At 46.7% G+C, this 24,485-nt stretch overlaps 1 protein-coding gene across 2 annotated transcripts in view; it reads left to right on the top strand.

Moving 5' to 3' along the window:
• The first annotated feature begins 1,670 nt into the window (after window positions 1-1,670).
• Window positions 1,671-24,485, top strand: part of LOC146197157 (uncharacterized) — a 117,165-nt gene continuing 94,350 nt past the window's right edge. For both annotated transcript variants that reach the window (XM_084598928.1, XM_084598929.1), the window contains exon 1: window positions 1,671-2,056. In XM_084598928.1, the coding sequence (XP_084455054.1) occupies window positions 1,671-2,056 (386 nt within the window). The remainder of the gene's footprint in view (window positions 2,057-24,485) is intronic.

The following is a 24,485-nucleotide window of genomic DNA, read 5'->3' as shown; positions in this document are numbered from 1 at the left end:
AACCAAACAAGACAGATTCGAAACCATCTTGAGCTTCATTATTTCAGTCAACAGGAAATCACGGGGTACACGGCCAGCAGGACGCGCGCAAAAACATTGCTCTACGTTTGCATCGAGAATATATCCTCGTCGCAGGAGGGCAGATAAAACGAATTCTTCCAAAGCGGGCTGAACTGAAGCAAGGAAAAAAAAAAAAAAAAACGATGCGTGTACGGTGGCGTAGCACCCTCCGACTAAGAAACAATGGACAGATATAACTGCCCACGACAGCAGCGATGGCGAACCGCTCGCGCGGAATGGGCGAAACAATGGTAGGAGAGATCGCAAAGGCTCGAACGTGAGATGCAGTAGCCAAGTGGAGGCGGACCGTTACAACTCAGGTGCGTCCAGCGCGAATCCACGTTGCGTGCCATTCTCCCGCCGCGGGGCCTATATCTAACGGAGGACCATCGACGTCAGCTTCGGCGCCGGCAACTGGGTCACGCAAAGCACCACTCACGAAACGGCGCACCTCAGGAACGAAGACGAAGGAGCGCCGAGCAACCGAGACAGAGAACACGTGAAGAACATCAACGGCACAGAGAAGAATAACCAAGTCCCCACGGGAAGCGAGGCGGTCACTGGACAAATAATAGCCTTCCCCATGCTTCGAGAGGCCACAAAGCTTCCGGCTGGAGAACGGTGCCGCGACTACCGACTGAAGGCGGCGGCGGCGAAACGGCGGCGCTACCGACGCCCCAACGCGTCATCGTCTACGTCATTTATAGGCTCCTCCTACGGGCTCCGCCTTTACAGTCGAGCGGGGGAGGGTGACAGCGGCGGCAGCTTTCGTGTCGACCGCGTCAGCTTGCCATCGAAAAGAAAAAGGAGAAGAAACGCTCCGCTTTAGACGCTCGAGAAAATTTCGAACGCATCGGTTTCGATCGCTCTCGTGAGAGTTGAAAGAAGTCTCCTCTTTTCTTTCCTCCGAGTTGGCTGAGCACGAGATTTATATTTACATACTTCTGGCAACGGACAATGTCTGTCGCTATCGCGCACCCTCGCTAAACGGCGTCGGCCGCGGAGGATCGAGGAGTATCAACAATGTAAAAGGAAAAAAAAAAAGAGAAGGAAAGGAGAGAGGTTCGCTCAGCTGGCGTCGCCGCCTCGAAGCGGCGGCTGCCGCGAGGGAAGTGAGGTGAGGGGGTGGCAGTGGCGGCGGCGTCGGAGGTGGCGGATTCGACGCCCCTCTCATTATCCGGGCTGGTCGTTCCCTGGGGCCGGCGAATGGCGGCGTCTCAGGGGCCACGTCACGGCCCCGGCGCCGCTATGGCGGCGGCGGCGGCGCCCCCGACGCGAGAATAGCTAATCACCACCGCCACCCCCCCTCCATTGCTGTCGCCCCCCATGCCAGTCCATCGCGTGTGAGGCCCCGCGGTGTGTCGGGGGGCCCGTCATTTTCGCGCGGCGTAGGCACGCCTCCGGGCCACAACGGCGCGTCGCTCTCTCTGCACGCGCCTCTCTTGTGTGCCTCTACGCGTGTGTGGTGTGTGCGTGTGTGGCGTGTGTCGGTGTCGCGTCGCGCGCCTGGCGAGCGCCCCAGAGCCGTGGCGGCTGAGCACGGTGACAGCCGAGCGGCAGGTTGCCCCTCGCTGCCTGCGCCGCCGCCGCCGCTGCCTCCGGCGCTGGAGATGCGCTCCTCGCCGGCCGAAGCCGCCGCAGCCGCTGCCGCCGCCATGGCTTTTCAGCCGTTCCTAAGACCGGCGCCGCCGGACTTCTCGGTGCACTCGCTGCTGAGCGGCGCCGCGGCCGGCGCGCAGGCCCCGTATTTGCCGCTCGCCGCGGCCGCCGGATTCCCCGCGCTCTTTCCCAAGCTGGGGCCGGGACCCCCGCTGTCGGCCGAGGAGCTGCTTGCCGCGGCAGCGGCGCATCGTGGACCCCTGCTGCGACCGCCACCGGGACTTGAGCCTGAAGACGACGGTGTGCAGGACGACCCCAAAGTGACACTCGAATCTAAGGACCTGTGGGAGAGGTTTCACGCCTTCGGCACCGAGATGGTCATCACCAAGTCTGGCCGGTGAGTGTCAAAAGCGTCCGCTGTTCTCCCACTGTCTCTTGCTTTCTTGACCCCGTGACGCCTAGTGCCGTTATAGTGTGATTCACTCGTTTGACGTAGAAGAACATTACTTGGTTGGAGAAGAGTGTGTCGCAGCAGTGTTGGGGTCGCACCGGTATACTGTGTTGTACGATTCTTCCATTCAGTGTCAAAACTGTAACAGCGTATCTGGTGTACTCCGACTACAATCGAGCATGGCAATATGCAAATAAGGTATGACTATCGCAACATGCGTTGTAATAATGCCAGCACGTGTTTCATGGGAGCCAGCGTCAACTTATGCAACTCCATTGCGATATTGCCCCCACAACGCGCCTCTTTGATCATGAAAAGGTACCGTGAGTGGTGTATACAGAATCCTCTTTGCTTACATTCGTCAGAACTTTCGCCAGAACAAAGATGTCGGTGGTACTGTTCGCTCTTGGCATCATGCGGTATATATAGCGCCGTGAATGGAAACTGTCACAGTGCCATTTTGACAACCTCTGCACGTCAGTGTCACTTTCAGAATTTATCTTGCCGATAAGGGCTGCTCGTAATTGTAGTATACATGTCATTGCAAATAGTTTACCTTCTTGAGGGCCGTACTTCTGGTTTGATTTGTTTTCGTGCTTGTCACTAGCTAAATAGAAGAAATTGCTGACGCTGCGTGGAAACAGCGGAACAAACTCTTTGCAAGCAGCGGAAAGTCTTAACCTTCTTTGCTCACGGCTTTCCGATGCCAGACTCGAAGGAACCATTAACAAATGAAACCTGACCAGAGAAATTATCGAAGCTTTCGTAATGAAGAAAGATCTGGAGAGAGTCTGCGTCGGCATCTTTTTTTGTGCGCTGAGCAAGAAAAGGAAATTGTAGCGCTGACCCCTAGAAATATATAACTTTCGGAAACATTCTCCTGCATGCCCCACCGCGAATCGAAACCAATATGAAAAAGAAGGCTGAGGCTGTCGCAAAATATGTTGCGGCCATTAATTGTTCGCTGCATCTAACGAGGATGAACCTGAACGGAACCACATCAATCTCATCCATAGTTCCGTATTTATCAATCAATCAATCAATCAAAGTGATCTTTATTTGTAGGAAACGAAATACATAAAGAATATTTGGACCGATAGCCGGGGGGCTAGTAGACGGTCCAGTACAGAATAAACTTGGTCAGGCAGCCGTAATGAGCGCATACAAACACACACACACACAAACATTTAGTCATCTTTTCGCAATCGGTGCGCTTCTATTTATGCCTTACTTCAAGCGGATAACTAACATTTAATTAGAAATGCAGGCCTAATCATGTTTCTGGTCCTTTATGACCTGCACTTAGTCGTCACTATGCACAGTCAGTAAATGCTTTCATATGAAGGTAAAGGGACAAATTACATGAAAGTGGAGGATTACTTTCCAATAGAAAACCAGATGTACTGTACATCTGTATCGAGCTTGAGATGCAAAGAAATATATATTTGCTAAAGTAAAGACCGAAAACCATTTTCCTCGAACATACTTCCCGAGTAATCGTTAAATTTATTTTAATCAGTGTTCCTTTTCTCGATACTCTGACCCGTACTAGTAAGCATGTTGGCGAGAAACGATGCTACTAAGCATGTTTATTTGTGCTGGGGAACAAAATTACCCCATTTTGCCGTTTCTCGGTTTGTGTCTAAATAGCGATCTCGATGCAATATTTCACTGTATGTTCCGATATTTCGTAGCCTTTCAGACAAGTATCATTAAAAAAAAAAATGTATATCATTGAACACACGCACGCGGTTTTGTTCAGGAAAAGGAAACCTTCTCAAAGGTATACCTACAGTAGCTCATAAATAATTAGCAGGTTGGAACAGGCAGCCGGCCTAAAGCGAAGGCAGTGGAGCTTATATTACAACAAATTCAAAGAAGTATAAAGCAGAATTTGATATAAACTACCACCAAATGCAACGATGAGAAACGGTCACGTGCACTGTACTGGTGAGCTCTTCAAGCGAACATTTGCGGCGAACAGCACGAACAAGGACACACGTGAATGCATATCGCTGCTGACCGCCACCATGGCTGTTGTAAAAATTACAAGCACGTCCCTTTAAATTTCTTTTGTGAATCATTTCCTTTACTTTGCAAACGGCAGTACTGCTCCTTATGCGCATTCTGGTTCGATGGTTGGAGGTACAGCAGATCCTAAGCTGCTATACTGTTCTGAAGCATGGAGGCTCACTTTTGCTGGTGGGTTTTGTTTACAGCAGCGGTCGCGATCGCGCGTGTACGTTCCGTATAACGTTGGTTCAATTTGCATGTATATTCTCTCATGTGCATATTGTATATATCATTAGCCGCGTTCCATCGTTTCAAACACGTCCCAAATAAAGTGCATCAATAAACCAGAGCGGCTGCCTCTAAAAATCCAGGAAGCAGTTGCATGTGTATATGTTCGTGTGATTTTGGGTCATGCTGGTGCATGCATTGATCTCATTGAAAAGAGCTGATACTCCTGTTAATTCGCGGTATACAAAGCAAGTATAAGCCCTTCGCAATATTAAATTATAGCATGGCACCCTTTTAATGCCCAGACTTTGTACTGAACACATCCGCACGGAAATGTTTAACAGGGCGCCATGTTTTGCTTTGCGCGATGCACGACTTCCTGTTTTTAAAATCAATTTGCGCCGCTTTAATTGCACCGAGATTGGGAGGAAAATATGTCTGACAGTTGCTTTGGGCGCAGATCGAACATATAGGCAACTGCGCTGCAACATACGGACATGCATGCTCGTTTATAAACACAAACACAAAAAGGAAGCAGGAGCGGATAAAACAAAGAATTTCGGCATTTCGTTATTTATTTCGGAACGGCACGTGCGCACCCGCAAAAGCTACAGAGACCCATGCATCGGATCGTAAAAATGGACGCGATGGATGTGGGCAAAAACATACTGGCTCTCCACCATTGCATGTTCCGATTATTTAGGCTACGAACACATGCATAGATAACTATACAGCAGTTGTCGTCGTTAGAATGAGTAAGCGTACCATAGATTTTAGCACGAAATTCCCAACGCCGCAATAATAATAATAATAATAATAATAATAATAATAATAATAATAATAATAATAATAATAATAATAATAATAATAATAATAATAAATAGCTCGTGTATATTTGGTTTGGTTTGTGTGCTTTAGCGTCCCAAAGCAACTCAGGCTATGAGAGACGCCGTATTGGAGGACTCCAGAAATTTCGACCACCTGGGGTTCTTTAACGTGCACTGACATCGCACAGCACACGGGCGCCTTGCTTTTCGCCTCGATCCATTGAAAAGCGGCCGCTGAGGCCGGGATTCGCCGTGCATATGTAAAACTCGCGGCTAATGCGTGAATTACTAAGTTGAGTTCCAGCAGCCGCCACGCATGCGCATTTTTGTCAAACTCCGAGATCCTTTGCACGTCATTTCGCTTATACTTGGGGGTGCCGCTTAGCTGAAGCACAGCACAAGGTGCCCGCGTGCTGTGCGATGTCAGTGCACGTTAAAGAACCCCAGGTGGTCGAAATTTCCGGAGTCCTCCACTACGGCGTCTGGCATATAGCCTGAGTTGCTTTGGGACGTTAAACCCCACAAACCAAACGAAATCAAACTATTGAAGAAAGTAAATTTTCTGGACATGTTATGTGCTTTGAAAAATATATTAGGCTTAACCACTGAACATACGACGTTATAGTTACTTACGTGTGCCTATATATGGAGCAGCAAGGACATTGCAGATAGATAGATGTCTGTATAAGGTCAATATGTTAAGGAAGCCGGCAGTCAAGAGAATCAAGGAAAGCATTAGGGAGACTTTCTATATGATTTAATTTGTGGCGTTTGTCGATGGGAAATAAGTTGTGTGATCCCCTTATATGTCTGAAATAAAATTGATTGCGAAGGCGGAAAACAAGACGGCTTAGCCTTGAACCCATAACCTCCGTATAATGTCGCGTAAGGTGGTACGTACTGCTGATAAACACTGCTTTAATTTTTTCCTTGACTTCTTTGACTATAGGCGATGCGCAAAACGCCGGCAACGCCACCTGTCGCCAAAGCCGAAAAGCGTAGGCGGGCTCGGTCGGGCGCTGTTCATGTCAGCGTCTATGCGCGCGCGTCGTGTTTTTGTCTTTGGTCGCGGTTTAACAGATATAAGGCCGCTGTCAACCTTTAGCAATGTCAAGGAAGAATTGCTGCGTAGTTGGGATTTCGAACACACATAAAAATCTTGCCAGTAACACGTTTAGTTTCCAGTGATGCTTCACGAGAACGACGGGGGCCGTGAATCGCGGCTGTTCGACGCAGAAAGCAAGCAGTCACACCCAAATGACATTTGTTCAGGTTAATGTCATTTTTTCGACGCGCTTCTACACGACCAAAGCTAATGACATTTCCAAATTATGGTAACTGTAAGTGATACGCAAGTATATGGAGTGCCTTCAATATGTTGCGAAGATGACGGCGCTGTAAACGAAAGCAGCCTTTAAATTGACATTCATGTCTTGCATACCTTGTAACCAACCTTTTGATTAGGACTGTCAATTGCGAAGTTAGCGGCTGTGTCGGCGGCGTTTGCTTCCGAAAGGGTACGGAAGGTACGCACGTCTGCGCTTGACTGCGAAATGCGCACGAGGTTCAACAACGTACACTTTCCGCTCTAAAGCAAGTGTCAAGAGCAACACGTAAACTAGGCAGTATTTAGCGTACTGTCCAACGGCGCTTTTATAGAACATTCAAATATCGCTCTACGGCGCAGCATACTACAGCCCCGTTGACTCCCGTATGTTTTCGCGAGATCGTTCGCTCGGCGTATTAAGGCCCGTCGAAAAATGTTCGACCTTAGCCTCATCAAAAAAGCATACGGCAATATTCGTAACGCTTGTTCCATCGAATGCCGCGAGCTTACCGCAATGACGCTACCCGCGAAGGCGGCCGACGACGGCACTCTGGCCGTGTGCTAGGCCCTAGTGGTCGCTAGACCTAAACGGTTTCGAATAAAAGCCGTAGCTGGAAGTGCTTTGGAAACAGTAAATTTCCTATTCATAAAACTGCCTTACTATCAGTTCAATTTTCTCACAAATTGTCTTACAGTAAACGGAAGGTGTAACATCGGCGACGCCTTAGCTGCGTAGAGAACGAAATCGGATGAGCTGCGTCACGCCGGCGGCAGCTGCTAAAAGCTCAAGTTTGCTTGTATTGCTGTTATCACTTCTTCCAAATCTCGTTACATAACAGCGATCCCGAGATAATTTTTTTTTAGATTCCTCAAACTAAGCGCGTGTTATTTAAGATGAACAGAGCACGCTTTTCTGAAGGTGGCGAAAGAAATCCTCGGCGACACGGCGCCGACGGACCGCGGCAGCAGGAGCGACCTGTTCCGCCCGCACTGAGCGAGCGTCATTCGATTGAAAAGGCATTAAATTTGCCGTGTGGCAGGGCTGAGTGATAACTATGTTTTCAGTGTTTTCTACTTGTCATTGCACCTTCCGTGAACACTTATTGTTTAAACTTGGTCGCCTTCGCTAGCCGGGAAGGTACAATACACATTAGATTTGTGAAACACTTAGAAAGACGATTTTTAGCGCGCGTTGACATCGCACAGCACACGGTTGCATTTTGCGTTTCGCCTCCACCTAAACGCGGGCGGCGCGGTCGACTTCGGTCCAGATAACTCGATCCTCCTCAGTAGCCTGAGACACTTGAGACACTGCAGCGAGTTATTGAACAGATATTTGCCAATATGCGTTTTGAAACTTGTCACGCAATTACTTTGAAGACAAGAGAGAAAACATAACATGTCACTGCACTAGCTATTCAGACTTCAGACTATATCTAGAGCTTGTTATAAAGCGCGCTGTAATCCTGCAGTTGGGCGCGAGGGGGATACAAATGAAATGAAGATGATACTACAATAATAAAATAAGATATAAAATTTAAATCTAATACGCTCTTGGCTAACCTGTGATGCAGCTTTTCAGATAATATATCTGCTGATATCTCACTCCCCCGTGAAATTATCTACCCCCTCTGCCTTTTTGACGACCGAATATGTGAAATCCATGCTGTACAAGCAGTGGTAAAGCGCAAACATGAAAAATCTGAACTCTTGCTACAGGAGCCCAATACGCGCTATTTTTCTGATGCTCAGAATGCTAATTTGCAAGCTCGCTGGCTTTTCTTGCGATGGTACGAAACCGCTCGCAGTGTCGACGACGCTGCCTAGTTTACTGTAGCAGTATATTGCATGTAAACGAAACAAGCGTGTACCATTAAGCAAAGAAATAACTTTGGTTCATAGGTCAAGGAATGAACGAATTAGCGTGGCGTTGTAATAAACGCAGGGCACTCAAAATGCGCTCCACTTCGTACGCAACCTTGTTCACGCTCGTCTGCAGGAGGCACTTTGTGCATATGAAGGCGATGTAGTTCCAGAGGGCCGTGATATCGAACACATGTCCACTATTGTAAAGTGCGATCCCCTTGCGCGCACTGTCACTGCGGAAGTGCCCGCGAGACGCGCACAAACGGCAGATCGCACGCGCGCACCACGGCCACGCTTGCCGCATGAAGCCCGCCTCGGGTTCCGACGGCCGCCGCTACGCGGCTTTCAGTGGCGCCCCTATAGGCGCTGCGCATGGCGTATAGGCTTCCAGGATCCCAAGTACAATTCAGTTCAGTTGGTAAAGCCCTTTATCCTGCAAATGCATGACATAAGGAGGTCTGTTCAGATCCCGTTATCGGATTATGGTTTTTATTTTGTACACGATAGAATTGTAGAGAAAGCACAAGTTTCTAATCAATTGTATCTCAGCCACAAAAAGATTACCCTAATCACTTCCCTGACCAACCATAATTAAAACAAAAGAAATATTCCCCAATCGCTTACTTTGTTTTGTTGACTGTACTTCCTTAATGTTTACGTATGAATTGGTACCAAAAGGAAAGAAAAGCGCAGCAGGGGAGGGGGGGGGGGGGGGTAGAAAGTTAGGTGGGTGGATAAGGTTAAGAAGGTCGCAGGGACCAAGTAGATGCAGCTATAGCACACGACAGGGTTAATTGAAGGAGTGGAGGGCCGTCGCCCTGCATTGTGTGCAGTCCGGCTGGTGATGATGGTGATGATGATGAGATAGGGAGTAAATTTCATGGTGCGCGAATCCATTCCGACCCCCCCCCCCCCCCCCCAAAAAAAAAAAAAAAAAAAGTACAGCATTGCACTCAGCTTCGCTTAAGAACTTAATGGCGAAAGCCTCTCCTCCTTCTTCTTTTCCTCCGCCTTGCGTTGTTGTTGTTGTTGTTGTCCAAATAACTTATGGCACATACCCACAGAGAGGAATCGGCCAAGAATTGGGTAGCAAAGAATTTTTTTTTTTAGTATACTTGCATTAAAAAAACATAAAAAATTGCGTCTTTGTGTACTATAGCTATATTTTCATTACTTCATTTTCTTTGGCTTCGTCGTCAGAACCTATTGCGACGTCGTTACCAGAGAAACTACGTTGACGTCAAAACCTATTGCGTCATCTCGCTCTCATATCTCGCAGACTCTCGCTGACACATCTCGCGGAATTTTTTGGACACATCCCGCAGACGCGAGAATTCGGAGCCTTAAAAAAAAAAGAAAAAAAAAAGGAAAGGTTTCGCAAGGAAGCGTGAACATTCCTATCAATCCCCTTATCATCGTCTTTCTTTACATAAAAGAAGAACGACTTCGAGCAGATAACCATGAAAATTTTCTAAACAATTAAACATCCGTCGTTTATGTCGACATTAATAAATTTCGATTCCATGAGCTTTGGTTTTATTGCGCAGGAGTGTTTGACTCGCATGAAATTGGTGCATCGTTACAAAAAATAGATGTGCATTGAATCTGCAGCCACCCATCTGTTCAACGCCCGAATTGTATCGACCCCAACAAGCACAGCAGATTTGTATCTTCATGAATTTTGACGTGCTTACACGTGAGGATGGCTTTGCCGCAATACGACTTTTTCTTTTTTTACGTCTCGCTGCGACCAACTTCCGGAGAACGATCACTCTAGTATAACTTCCAATAGATAGAATATTGTTCTTATTACCTTTAATCCATCATCATGAAACCTAACAGTGACATAAGACCATATTAGGCGCTGTTGCAAAAGTTGTTTCTCGTAATCCATCATCGTAAACTAACTCTGGGTGTCATATATGATTATCAGTTATGAGCCGAGACATGTTGTACAGCCATCCATACAAGTGAGGTTTCCAAAGAGGCGCTAAATGTCTCTGTCGCTGCCACTGTGTATTTTGAAAACTGCTGCAGCCGTGTTCATGTCCCCAATATATATGTCTTTTTCGCGATATTGCTTTGGTGCTTATATAGACTTCGCTGCTCCATGCACGTTCGACGCGCATATGTCTGGCTGCTCGTCCACGCATATTTTCTCGGTCATTATAGGCCTGCTTATCGGTCCGCGCTGCCGCACCGGCCAGGAACAGATGATGGCGTCGAGGCCACAAATGGGCCAGATTGGGTCGTGGTGCTTGCATGTTGTATAGAGCCGGGCAAGGTGCGACTTCGGAGCTATACAAAATGGGAAAAGGCGGCACCTCCACAAAGTGTGATAATGCGGATTATGGATATATCTTTATTCGCACGTTGCTGCTGGGAATTAAGGATATAGCGTTCCTCAGAGCAAGTTTCATGCAGCTAAGTCAGATATTCGTCGTTATTGTCAACTATCCGATATATATATATATATATATATATATATATGTGTGTGTGTGTGTGTGTGTGTGTGTGTGTGTGTGTGTGTGTGTGTGTGTGTGTGTGTGTGTGTGTCTGTGTGTGTGTGTGTGTGTGTGTGTGTGTGTGTGTGTGTGTGTGTGTGTGTGTGTGTGTGTGTGTGTGTGTGTGTGTGTGTGTGTGTGTGTGTGTGTGTGTGTGTGTGTGTGTGTGTGTGTGTGTGTGTGTGTGTGTGTGTGTGTGTGTGTGTGTGTGTGTGTGTGTGTGTGTGTGTGTGTGTGTGTGTGTGTGTGTGTGTGTGTGTGTGTGTGTGTGTGTGTGTGTGTGTGTGTGTGTGTGTGTGTGTGTGTGTGTGTGTGTGTGTGTGTGTGTGTGTGTGTGTGTGTGTGTGTGTGTGTGTGTGTGTGTGTGTGTGTGTGTGTGTGTGTGTGTGTGTGTGTGTGTGTGTGTGTGTGTGTGTGTGTGTGTGTGTGTGTGTGTGTGTGTGTGTGTGTGTGTGTGTGTGTGTGTGTGTGTGTGTGTGTGTGTGTGTGTGTGTGTGTGTGTGTGTGTGTGTGTGTGTGTGTGTGTGTGTGTGTGTGTGTGTGTGTGTGTGTGTGTGTGTGTGTGTGTGTGTGTGTGTGTGTGTGTGTGTGTGTGTGTGTGTGTGTGTGTGTGTGTGTGTGTGTGTGTGTCGATCCATGAGGTCGGAATGCATGTTCAGTAGAACACTTCATTAATGCGGACGTCTTTTTTTCATGTATAGGTATAGGCGACCGTATATATGCTTCCAAGGTAATAAAAAAAAAAAAAAGAGCCAACAAAAATGACCTGCACAGTGCGGAAGATGTCACGTACACAAGGCTGGCTAATAACTTAGTATAGAGCACAGTTGTTAGTCAGCCTTGTGTACGTGAAGTCTTCCCCACTGTGTATAAGCATCTTTTTTTTTTTTGTTATTGGTTGTTTTGCCCTGCATCAGGAATCAACTAGCTGAGAAACAAATCCTTCTGTAAATATGCTTGTTTTGTTATAATTGATTTTGCTGACCTTGAACACCCTGACGGAGGCTTTCTACGAGGATATATACTATATAAACAAAGTCGTTTTAATGCCATTACGTGCAAGGCGATTCTTATCGCTGAATGTGCGACTTCGCCGAAGTGTTATCACAATTGCAAACATCTCAATTCTATTTCTTAGTTGCTGATGCCTCGAGCCTTGCAATGGTGCGGTTTGTAAACATCAGTAAAGAAACAAATGCTCACAATGTTTGTTGCTGTTTTTTCTATAGTTCAGCTATAAAGCGAGTCGAGTCAATTCGTGTTTAGAGTGTGGCCGTGTGCTGTTCAATGAACGTTAAAGAACCCTTTTGATCACTGATCAATATTTTTGGAACCCTTGGCCCTGGCTCATAGCTTGGGTTGTTTTGGGGCGTTAAACCAAGTAAACTATGAACCAACATCAGCCGTGCATGGGACGCGCCGAATTCAAATTTGCCAAGTGCATGAATTGCAGACTGTGCCCATGCTTGCTTCCTGAATCATATCTTCTGTTCGCGCAAAATCACTGAAGTAAAAATTCGCAATAACGAAGTACCTCTTTGCATGTTCCTAAGCAGAACATCTCTTTATGACCTTCAGGCCTTAATGCCTTGTTGTCACCGTCCTGGTGCCTTTCTATCTCTTTATCAGTGTTCTTTTTTTTTTTCCTTTTCTTCTTTTTTCATTTCTGCTTTAACACCAACAGCGCTCCCCAGATAGACGAAAATCAAAGGGCGTATACCATTTGACCTTTTTATGAGGGCAAAGTGAATTAACACACCTCCACCTAGCACCCTCCCCTTCTCGCTGTATTCGTTCCCCTATATCATAGAGAAATTTCTGATACAACGCCTCTTAAAGATGATTTACATAATCAACTGTCTGAGGGGCAGCTCTTGCGGTTAGAAAAGAAAGAACAAAAGAAATAAAGAAAGCCACCTGGATACTGTGACTACATAGAATGACCTACATATATAAGGGCACACTATTTAGAAGTGAATAAGCACACATGTATATACATGCAGTCAGAATTTTTTTTGTTCTTTGGACATGCAGTCTCCGTTTTCGCTTTTACTTATCTATTGCTCTCAAATCAATTCAAATTGCGCAGCTTTGTGGCAAAATTAAAAATTTATGTCGCTACTGCTCTCTTTCAAAGCAAATACAGTTTAGATGCCTCTTGTTACGGTGCTGAAAAGTGATCCCGATATCCTCATCCACAGGCAGCCTCGGTGTATATCCGCTAGGACTGCAGCATGTGTCACCTTCTACACTGAGTTGGAGCGTGCAGTTGAATTGAATTAATGTCGCGCCGCTTCACCGCTGCCGCCAGCTGCGCAACGAGCAAAATAACAGCCGCAGCACCTTACGAAATCATGCGCATGTGCGCAAGGGGAAAAAACTGCGTATTATTACACAAATAAAAGTATAAGCAATGTCATTCCCATTGTCATATATAGACTCCTAAAAAAGAACTTGGTGCTGGGCAGTTGTTGCTTCATCATCAATTTAATAACATCATCCCTATTTCCGATTACCTGAACATATAGATCGCTCCCGTCCTATTTACAGGACATCAAAAAGACTAAATGGTACTTTTTATACACTTTGACTAAACCTTCTATATTTCTGTGCATCCCTCTTAAGGAAAAGCACGTTTCCCCTCGAATACTTGAATTTTCGTCTTCGTTCGCTTCGTGCTAACGACTTTTGCCATAAGCTGCAACGTTGTGAAAGTAAAATGTACGTGTTTGGAGCATTTAATATCTCTGAATTAAAGATGGCAGTCTATTAGAAGAAGAAAAAGAAATAGGTCTTTTACATTTTTACATGTCTCTTAAGAGCGAACGGCGAAAGCCTGAGCGAATTCATGCGGCACATGGTGCATCACGTTTGCTCTCCTTATGATTATCAATTAAATGTAGCGCCATTTTCATCCCTACTGCCAAGAATTGTGATGTGTGTTTCACGATCCTGGGAGTTACGCAGTTGGTTAAAGCACTCTGCTGGGGAGAGATGGATGTTCGATTGCCGGTGGAAACAAGGTTTTTATTTTTCTGGTGTCATCAGGATGACTGGTATCAATTTTCCCTCCCAACACATCCGTTATTAGCAAGTCACACATCAGCCCACAGATCCCGCGCACAACTCTCGCGCACGGGGTTTCGTTCCATGAGCCTACACTCAAAACACGAAAAAGCCTACAAGGGAGTAAAAAGGGGGTAGCTTGTCCTCCGCACTTCCTATTACAGTCTGGGCATGCTGCCCGAGCCCCGGGGCAGATTTTTAGCACTAGACATATGGAAGCGGTTTCTTATTTGAGTATGCGAATTTCTTGCAATTACGAAGATTTTGAATTTGAAGACTTTTTTTGTCTTTAATTGCTAACTTCAGAATGCTTGGTGCAGTCGGTAAAAACATCCTATAACTGCCAATTACAATAAATGAATATTAAGAAGAAAATATGCTTCTGCTGCCAAAGTATAGCATTTCGTATACAGTTAGTGGTGGAAATCTGCCCGAGAGCTTGGAGAGAATACTTTGCCCCTACAAGGGAGGGCGCTAGAGGACATGCTACTCCCTTTTTACTCCCTTATAGTCTTATTCGGGTTTAGAGTGTGGAAGATTTCACCATTAACACTATCGAGAGTTCGACACTCACCGGGTGATTGTCTGCGGCAGAGAAATTAGGACGCCTCCATGCGACTCATCCCATAATTTCCCCAGAAAGCCTTTACTAGCTCTCGCAGCCCCCTTTTCCCACTTTTCCCCTTTGTCATTCCATTTCGTCTCTTCTTGCCTCCTGGTTTGTATTTTGTTTTTATTAATGGCCCTTTTTCTTATTGTTTACGGCCACGTATATACTTTCATCCAGTTCCGCACGATAAGCCTTCCCTAGTCCGCACAAAATGTAGTCTGAGCTGCTCGGCTATCACAAGCTCGCTGCCGACTCGTGTTCGTTCGAGTGAAAAAGGAGAGTGCGTTGACCCATTATCCATGCGCAACACCTTGTCAACTAGGGTACGTGGACTGTTTCTAAGTACGAGATGGCAAAATAAAAGCTAAAAATAAATAAAGAACATCCAAGATTATAATGAATTCAGGTCGTAATTACAAATTTAACGCGCCAGAGTAAAATAAATTGAATTTGTATTTAAAGCAGCATGCACAAGGGGACACAAAATTAAATCCAGGTGATTGTCATATCATCTACACTTGTATATATAGCTCCGGATTACCAACAGCGCGCCGAGGCTGCTACGACGACTATATCCTCGCCACTCCTAACAATTAACTCCAACACACCAACCATGTAACATGCACGGAGAAAGAAAGTAATTGATAAGAGGCCTTCACGTTACATTTCTCTTATAGCCGGAATTGACAGCTCCCTCATGTCTGTATACGTTACCATTCATTGCCAAGTCAAGAAAAATTAACGTCTCTTTTCAGTGCCCGAGCATAGGGCGAGCAGTTCGGGACGGAGTGCTACAGCGGTATCAGGTTAAGCGTGCGGCTGAGGTTGATGACGCCACCTTTGTCTTGACTGCACCGTATAAAGTGCGAAAAAATCTCATGGGCTGCTTTGCGAAAAAGTGAATTCAGGAACCCTTCCAAGGAATTAATTACAGGTCAAACCAGATAGGGCCGCCGCCACCGGCTAGAGTCTGAACTGCATTTGATGCTGGAAGCTATGTATATACGTGCACGATTAACGCGCTTTCTCTTGACAAGCTCAATATTGACGTCTCGCTCGCGATACAAACTTCCGGTGTTGTTTTCGTTGCTGTTCGACAGCTCTATCACTTCGTGGTTTGTGTAATTTCTGTTTGCTCTCCGCAGCCCATGGAAAAGGACTCGCCACAAATGCGATGCGAAGTCGTCCAACCCAGAAGCGCTTCTTTTGCTGATAATACCCTCGCAAACCTCGCGGCTGCCTTAGGCAGCAGTGCGACTCTATAACGGCGTCACAACTGATGCCACACGCGTTTCATGCAACGCGCCGAGCCCGAAGCGTTTTAGAAATATATCTCCCTTATCTCGGCAGCCTCCGTTCATTAACGCCGGGGCTTGCACATGTATATACTTGACGTGGAGGGCCTCGCTGTGTGTGGGCAGCAGTTAGTTTTGTGCACACCTGCGGGTGTGAAGTCAGCACATATACGGCGTACACGTACCATATCTTTACGTTTAATATGGGGCGGAAACCTGGAGGCTAACAAAAAGGGTTTTATTTAGGTTGAGGACAACGCAGAGGGCTATGGAACGAAATATGGTATAGGGGTAAAGTTAAGAGATAGGAAGCGTGCCGACTGGGTCCGAGAAATAACTCAACATTAGTGGAAATCAAGAGGAAGAAATGGGAATGGGCAGGCCACGTAGTGCGAAGAGAGGATAACCGATGGTCGCTTAAGGTATAACAAACTGGATTCCAAGGGAAGGAAAACGCAGCAGGGGATGGCCGAAAGTTAGGTGGGCGGATAAGGTTAAGCAGTTCGGAGAGGTCAAGTGGATGGAGCTAACACAAGCCCTGGTTGATTGGAGGAATATGGCTGAGGCCTTCGCCCTGCAGTGGGTATAATCCGGCTGATGACGACGGCGAAGATGACGACGATGATGAATAATGATGATAATGATGACGACGATGATGATTGCTCCCGTCACTGGGACGAGAGCAATATAGCTTATTCTATAGTGAGCCAATTAAAATATCTTACGGAATATATCTACACATTTATGACAGCGGCAAATCTAACAAAGAAATAGTAAGCACAGAAAGAATGGAAGATGGCAGGAATAATTTAAAGCTACGAACAACAGCTTTCCAAAGTCCCTCAATATGAAAGTAACACAGCTGTTGCTTCCTCTCTTGCCGCATAACTGAGCGGAATACTTTATCAGCACCATGCAATGTGGACTCCATTGGGGATATAGACTTGAGTTATCAAACTTCTTGGCATTTTCCTGTTCGTGCGTTCTGAATATTTAACATACTGTACCGCGCTACTGAATGGACCTATGAAGCATGCCGTAGCATAGGCTATACAAATTGATAAGCCCTACCAACGTAATCAGTATAATCGCCTACGCGACTAAAGCATATTAAACGAAGTTTGAACTAAAATTATGAGATATAGATAACGACTTAATGTTTGTTGCTGAGACAACTCCTGGGTAGATAGAGAAGGATTTGAGCGAGGACAAGTAATACAGAGGGCTGCAGGCACCGATATTGTGTCCGCACGTGTTACTCAATTTTCTAACCTTGTGTCTGTCGCATGACAGCCATAATTGGTGATGCGCCATAAAACAACATATTACTAATTGTTACTCAATTATATAAGGTAACGCTGAGGGTGGCACGGGGGCGAGAATGAAAAATTTCCAGTTACAGGTAAACTAGAGAACTAAATAAATAACGATGTAAGATACATTTGTCCCCTTAATAGTGGACGCAATTTTATTGATGACATGTCGGCGATATAGTACATGCCCACTACATGCGGGGTGTGTGCGCACATGTGCCGAAGTGCGTGAATTTCAAGCCGAAGATTCAAGGCTACCTCATTTCACTACTGACGTCACGAAAAGTGTAGAAGATAACGGTGACGACAGCCGTAGGTATCAATAAGTAAAAACAAAAGGGACGGAGGAGGGGGGGAGGGCAGGACCTGTTACATCGGTTAAAGACATGTATATCCGTATAGCAGCAATATCTGCGTATTGTCTGTACACGCAGCTGATGAATAAGCGTATATAGCGATATACATGCCTGTTGTAGCCGTCTAACTGTTTGTGACGAGGCTCTGACCGAACGCTGCCAGTGGATACAAGCAAGCCGAGCCTGTTTCTCTGTACCCACGCAGCATGGCCATGAGTGTGCACTGACAATCAGAGCGTCAAGCGGCGATGGGCATCTCTCCCGCTCCCTCTCCCGCTCTCTCTCCGGGCCTCTCTTCCGATGGGCCTCTCTCTCCGTCTGTACAGACGCGGACACGCGCGCACGGCCAAAATTAACGAGGCGTCTGTCTCGCGCGTTATCGCACTAAATTACTCCCCGACGTTACGCTGCTAGCCGGCGCGGGTCATTTCTTTCGTTCTCGGCTTTTTCAACCTTCCATTTTGCTTTATCGTACGATATAGCTTTTGTGATCCTTTAAGGGCAGGAATTCCAACTAGTGCGCATAAATGCATTAACGTGCAGTATTAGTTAAGCGAGCGCGCATCCCTAACAAACCTAAATTTAAGCCAGCTCGAGTCTCGATGCATTGGCAATGCAAGTTGAAACAATGGTTGTGGAACTGTTCGAAACTTTGTAATCACAAGGCGCAAAGCTTCTACCCTTTGCAGATCTTCCGTCCGATATGCGTATTTACTCGAGGAAAAGATTTTAAGCTGTCCATATTAAGATGGCTTTATTATAACGCTCCGGGCGTTGAGAATTGTAAGCGTGAACGCGGAAATCGAAATACTATAGTAAAGACCGTGCACCTTTGCGATAATTTGAACCCTGTGGTATATCCCGCGGCCTTCGAATTATGCACCAAGGGGCGACGAGCTCAACAACCGAGCGAAGGGGAGAGGCTGCCAATGATGCATGTATGCTTGTATACCTATAGAAGGGGTGAAGGTGGTAATTAACTGTCTTGATACAGCCATTAATTCATCAATGAGAAACCATTACTCCTTTCAAGAAAAAAATCAGATCTGAAAAGTGATCAATCACTCTTTCCGCAACCGTGGCACAGCAATCCTATCGAAGTTATTTTCGGTTTGAGAGAAAGGAGAGAATTGCGAAAGAAGAACCTTGGAATGCGCAGGAGGAATGCGGTCAATTGAGGGGTTCCTTTAAGCGTGTAGTATTCTAAAACGTAAGAGAACTCATTGGGATATTAATTAACCCCAACATCCCTCATCGTAGAGAGAGAGAGAGAGAGAGTAATTTAATGACAAGAAAGGTGGAGAGGTACGACAGAAACACGCGACATAACGAATGCAGCTTTTGTCCTGACACCTTTCGTCCTGCGGTATATTTTCTTTCTGCACGTCGGCGAATCACACGTAGCTGTGCATAAAGCTTATTTACTGGTGTTCAGGAATATGGAGCAGAGATGCTGCGCGATGTCTCTCGCAGTGCCATATAACCCATGCTCCACATCCGCTGGTGTAGTGAGAGATTCACAGCTCTTTTCTAAAACGTTACGGAAACTATTCCAGTCAGTGCAGCGTGTCTTGGCATGTAAAGGACGGTCAAACCAGCGAAGCTGCACGTATGTTGGTATATATGCATCACTGCCCTACGTTTTTACATCAGCACATCAAGTCGCGAATGAATCAAGACGCCTGGAATTACCAATGGCCACTGCATGACATCTAAGCAGTCCCACGCAAAGAGGTCGGCATCCTATCGTTGAGAGCCACAAGGCCTGCATGTTATAAAAATGTGGCAGTAAACCCCGCCGGGGTGGCGCAGTGGTTACGACGCTGGACCACTGTTCCCAAGGACGCGGGATCGAATCCCGGCCTCGGCGGCAGCTTTCGGTGGAGGCGAAAAGCAAGGCGTCCGTGTGCTGTGCGATGTCAGTGCACGTTAAAGAACCCCAGGTGGTCGAAATTTCCGGAGTCCTCCACTACGGCGTCTCTCATAGCCTGAGTTCCTTTGGGACGTTAAACCCCCCAAACCAAACCAAACCAAACCAAACCAAATGTGGCAATATATCCCGACCACAAGCGTTCGTTACCCCGGCAATGGTGATGGGCATTGAAATCTCCAACTATAATATGGGCGTGTGATGTGTCCAATCCTTCATATGAGGCACCCTGAAGTGTATATATATATATATGTGTGTGTGTGTGTGTGTGTGTGTGTGTGTGTGTGTGTGTGTGTGTGTGTGTGTGTGTGTGTGTGTGTGTGTGTGTGTGTGTGTGTGTGTGTGTGTGTGTGTGTGTGTGTGTGTGTGTGTGTGTGTGTGTGTGTGTGTGTGTGTGTGTGTGTGTGTGTGAGAGAGAGAGAGAGAGAGAGAGCGCCTACTTTTAAATACGGTCATTGAAATCACTAACGTGAGCTGGGGAGGCGGTCCTGAAATAAACGATGACGGAAAAGACGCAGGAAGAGAGAAAGCAACGAAAGTGCAGTTGGCGAAGCACGTACGCGGCAAAGAGCGCAATGTTGCGTCAAGGTCCATGTGCACACGTGTGCGTGGCGGCCTTAGCACTTTTTTTCTCGCGCTGGGCATTCGACTATCCGTGCCGACGCCTGCATCGGTGCTGCAGCTTGCGCGTCGCTCGCCACAGCTGCGTACAGACGCCGGCGCGACACTCGACACGCTGTCGTGTTTCGCAAGCACACAAACACAGATGCAGGTGCACCGTATAAGCATGCGCCATATTGCACGCGTTCATTGTACTACTGTGGTACTGGTCCGCTACATGCACGTGCATTGCACACTATCGGCAACTATACTGCAGACACTATGGCGGTCACCATCCACGGTCCTTAGCTACTCCGCAGCGCAACAGTCAATGCTGTAACATATCTAAGAGGCATCACATTTCTAGCTCTTAAAATTAAGTAATCTGATTGGTTTAGTTTTTGACATGCAAGGAAAGCCTGAACGTACGGATAGTGTTCGCCGTGACAGAGTGTTTACTCCTGCAAAGATTATTTTCTACTCTCAACCCACATTTTATTAAGTAATTTAATCTTCCCTGAAACGTTATGTATATAGTATACACAGCTTGCGTCAAAAGCGAAAATAAAAATGCTCAAGTAGCTTAGTTCTTCGCTATAACACACACACACACACACACACACACACACACACACACACACACACACACACACACACACACACACACACACACACACACACACACACACACACACACACACACACACACACACACACACACACACACACACACACACACACACACACACACACACACACACACACACGCACGCACGCACGCACGCACGCACGCACGCACAAGCAGAGAGTAGCGATATAATTTCATTCACAGCTAAGTAATCTGTATGTATGCGTGTCTGTACATAGCCCACTTCCAGCCAACCCAAAAGAAGTTCGCTCGCCCTCCACACATGCTGAGCTCTGCCAGCAGGTAAGTCGAGCAAAACGCATAGTCGCCGTGCGAGCGCTGTAGAGGCTGCGTGCGTCGTTTTTCTGTTATCACTCCAATTTCCTCTTTCCCGCGGCGCATGATTTTCACCCGGACGCTGGGACTCGCTGCGCTCGGGAGGAGCGTGGAGAGGGTAACGAAAGGGTGATCGCCATACGCCCCTCACTATATCCACCTCAACGAAAACACTTACCGGACATGCAGCCGACATGCAGTTACCCCTTATTGTTTCTCTCTCTCTATCTCTCTCCCTCTCTCTGTCTCTCTAGCTTTTCAAAGGCTCGCATTGTGACGGCTACGATTTATTTACGTGCTTTCAGTCTTGCACTCGACAAACAGGAATTCAGAGCGCGCTAATTCATACGCCACGAGCTGACAGATGTATAGACGAAACAGTAAGGATAACCGTCGACAAGACAGCCCGGCACATACCGAGCTGTCAGTGTCTGGGTTCTGTGTTGGTCGTCTCTTTGCTGTACAGCGAGAAAAAAATGAAACCCTTTAATCCTTTTCCCACCCCTGCCCCCAGCAAGTGTGTGTGTGTGTGTGTGTGTGTGTGTGTGTGTGTGTGTGTGTGTGTGTGTGTGTGTGTGTGTGTGTGTGTGTGTGTGTGTGCGTGCGCGTGTGTGTGCGTGTGTGTGTGTGTGTGCGTGCGTGTGTGCGTGCGTGCGTGCGTGCGCGTGTGTGTGTGTGTGTGTGTGTGTGTGTGTGTGTGTGTGTGTGTGTGTGTGTGTGTGTGTGTGTGTGTGTGTGTGTGTGTGTGTGTGTGTGTGTGTGTGTGTGTGTGTGTGTGTGTGTGTGTGTGTGTGTGTGTGTGTGTGTGTGTGTGTGTGTGTGTGTGTGTGTGTGTGTGTGTGTGTGTGTGTGTGTGTGTGTGTGTGTGTGTGTGTGTGTGTGTGTGTGTGTGTGTGTGTGTGTGTGTGTGTGTGTGTGTGTGTGTGTGTGTGTGTGAAGGCAACAAATAAGCTGAATGGTTCCAGTGAGCACTCGTCCAGTCTTACCGCATTTGTTTGTTGTTGTTTTTTTTTTGTCATTCCGACACTTTTGATTCTTGCATTATATTGACTACGGACGCACGCATGGTGCTTAACAATCGGACTGGGTGTCTAGCTGTCTGTGTTATGACCATTTGAAATTACGATGAGGAGTTGGGCCAGTGCTCAGCGTGGTGCAGTAGTTGATATGGGCTGAAGCAGACTCAAAATACAAAATATTAAAAACATATATTCAAGCAGGGAGAGTGGGAACAGCACTTCGGGAGGGGGCGGCTTGGGAAATTTCAAGAACCCGGACAGCAGACGGGTCGAACATGCCGCAAACTCGTGAGGCGGGTGAATTGACACTTGCGCCGAGAGCAGTGAATATAGCAGCGGCTTAGGCAAGCAGGATTCGGCAGGGCTATACGCTGAATGCAGATGGCTGAACTTATGACGGCGGTAAAAGGTGCTGTAGCGTTTGTTTGTTTTTTGGTGAGGGGCGGAGGGGGGCGGGGGGGGGGGGGCGGGGGGGGGGGGGGGCTAATATATACCCACGGCAGTGAAAGACTGCCGCCGACAAGAATGAAAGAAGAATGAATGATAGAGGTGAAACGATCAAGTGATTAGTATTCAAATAATTAGCGATTCATGATAAAAGTGATTAGCAATAAAATGAATATTAGATCAAAATAATAGAGGAGAGCTAGAGGAAAGAAGGAAGCGATATTAGTAATAAATTAACCAGTGATTCTTGATAAAACGTGATTACCGATAAAATTAGTAAGAAAGCAAAATAAAAGAAGGCTAAATGAAAGAAGGAAGCAATAGAAAAAGAAAAAAAAAAAGAAAAGAGGGGGAAAACCACAAATTATAACGTGAAATAGAGCTGTCAAACGTCCTCAAAGCAGTCAATAATTATATAAATGTATAGGGTTCAAGAGGCGATCGTTATCTGATTTCGAATTCAAATACTAATAATTTATTCATCATCATCATCAGCCTGATTATACCCACTGCAGGGCGAAGGCCTCTCCCATATTTCTCCACTTAACCCGGTTCTGTGCTAGCTGCATCCACTTGACCTCTGCGAACTTCTTAATCTCATCCGCCCACCTAACTTTCTCCGCCCCCTGCTACGCTTTCCTTCCCTTGGAATCCAGTTTGTTACCCTCAGCGACCATCGGTTATCCTCTCTTCGCACTACATGTCCTGCCCATGTCCATTTCTTCTTCTTAATTTATTTATCTCTTGTAAATTTACAGACAAAGGAGGCGCAGGAAAAGCTGTAAGATACAACTTGACAAAGCAGCAGCCCCCTTTCGCTGGACAGTGGCTTTCAGGAAGGCGTATAAAACAAAGGCAATCGTACAGCGTAATAAACAGATATACAATTGTGAACAGGTGCAGAAGAATACGAAACATTATACAAAGCTAAGACAATATCACAATGGGCAAATGCAGATGCAGCAAAAAGAAAGAGGAGATAGAAAAAAAAATACATATTAACGTGCATAGCAAGCGAAATGATCTTACAATATCTCACAGTTGTCTGGCAATTATTTGAAATACATCTCATAGATTTTGTATGGCGATTTTATGTATACTTATTGTGTATGCCGAACACTCATCGGAAGTTTAGACCATTCTCGTTAGCATTTTTGCATAAGAGTTTCTTACAATATTCCGCAGGTGCCTCAGAATTAAAGGATCTTCCTAAAAGTAGGACATGGGCTTATAGAGAACAGTCCGCAGGCTTAAAGCGCTCTTCGGCACAGAAAGTCGGCGCGAACTGACAAGCGAGCGCACGCACACGTATATAGTTGTGGAGGGAACGTGAGTGCAGCCAGATTATATACAGAGCAGTGAAAGAACTAAGGAAGGAAAACGAGGGGAGTGATGGAGGCACACATATCGGGACGACCTACACCAACGCGCATGGACAAAGAAAAATTAAAGTCGGAAAAGTAAAAGCGAACTATGCGTGCATGTAAGTGCGCGTAGAAGCAGAAGCGTTGAAAGCCGATTGAGAAGGGTACGCGGCGTTGGCGATGGCGCCAGTGTGCGCGGGCGTGTCTTTTTTTTTTTTTTTCCCAGCCTCGCTGCAGCCGTCCCATTGATGGCCGCAATCCCGTAATGACAGCCAGTTGTCAGCGACGCGCACGACTTCTCCTCTTCGTCGCCCTCCCGCGAGCCGAGCACACAGCCAAGCATGCATGCACAGAGCCAAGCCAGGCCGAGCCTGCCGTGTCTCGGGCTATAGCGTGGGACACGGCTCACCTCCGGCGAGCGCGCTCACGCTCTCTGCCTGCCGATGAGTTCTGTGCATCATCATGGAAGTTATAGATTTGTGAGAAAAAGTGAGCATAGCCGTAAATTGTGCGCAAAGTTACTGCATCCCAGCCTGCATCGACGTGTCAAGAAGAGAACGAGTTCAGTAACGCGACGAGTGTGTAGTAATTGCCCCTTGTTTCGAGTTTGTTTAGTTGAACTTGCTTGCTACTTCCTAAACTTCAA

This window comes from Amblyomma maculatum, chromosome 3 (assembly GCF_055883805.1).
Source record: "Amblyomma maculatum isolate TAMU_Amacu chromosome 3, ASM5588380v1, whole genome shotgun sequence".
Lineage (NCBI taxonomy): Eukaryota > Metazoa > Arthropoda > Arachnida > Ixodida > Ixodidae > Amblyomma > Amblyomma maculatum.
The sequence above is the reverse complement of the archived record's forward strand: the minus strand, read 5'-3'. Positions and strand labels throughout refer to the sequence as shown.